We start from the raw sequence: 712 nt of genomic DNA, 5'->3' as shown, positions 1-712 counted from the left end.
GAGCCAGGCAAATCCTGCCCTGGCGGGTGGAGGAGCTGGGAGCTGGTGCTCGTCTTGGAAAGGGGCTTACGCAGAAGAGAAATCCTGCCCTGCTCCTCTTCTCACGCTGCTTTCCCCATGCTCTGGTCTCGCTGGCAGCTGCAGCTGGAAGTCGACCGCCTGGAGGAGCTGAAGCTGCAGAACATGAAGTCAGTGGTTCAGGCCATCCGGGTGGAGCTGGCTGAGTACTGGGACAAGTGCTTCTACAGCCAGGAGCAGAGGGAAGGCTTCAGCCCCTACTATGACGGTGAGTGCTGGCTCCTGCTCGCGGGCTGCTGAGAAGGGCTGTCCTCAGCACCCAGGGCCGTGGGGACCCCTCTGTCTCCTGAACACGCTGCTGTCTCCTCCCCAGAGGACTACACAGAGACCCTGCTCGAGCTCCACGACGCTGAGGTGGAGAAGCTGAAGAGCTACTACGACACACACAAAGATCTGTTTGAGGCTGTCCAGAAGTGGGAGGAGAACTGGCGGCTGTTCCTGGAGCTGGAGGTATTGTCTGGGCAGGACCGTGCTCCTCCTGGCTCCATGCACGTCTTCGCTGTGATGGGAAAGAGCTGGGAGGGGCTGGGAAACCCCAGCGGGTCAGTGAGAGGATGGGATGCTGTACTGGGAACACTGGTGTGGTTTGGGAAGGGGGACGGATTTCTCCCGGGACTTTACGCTGGGGGGTGTG

The 712-nt window shown here is 60.7% G+C and overlaps 1 protein-coding gene across 1 annotated transcript in view; it reads left to right on the top strand.

Moving 5' to 3' along the window:
• Positions 1–138: 138 nt before the first annotated feature.
• LOC104502339 (protein regulator of cytokinesis 1-like) overlaps positions 139–712 on the top strand; it is a gene marked incomplete at its 5' end in the record, with an annotated part of 5,230 nt that continues 4,656 nt past the window's right edge. Inside the window, 2 exons of the mRNA XM_010146301.1 lie at positions 139–286; positions 392–528. Coding sequence (XP_010144603.1) covers positions 139–286; positions 392–528 — 285 coding nt within the window. The remainder of the gene's footprint in view (positions 287–391; positions 529–712) is intronic.

The sequence above is a fragment of the Buceros rhinoceros genome, unplaced genomic scaffold (genome assembly GCF_000710305.1).
Source record: "Buceros rhinoceros silvestris isolate BGI_N320 unplaced genomic scaffold, ASM71030v1 scaffold26462, whole genome shotgun sequence".
NCBI lineage: Eukaryota > Metazoa > Chordata > Aves > Bucerotiformes > Bucerotidae > Buceros > Buceros rhinoceros.
This window is presented reverse-complemented; position numbering and strand designations above follow the sequence as displayed.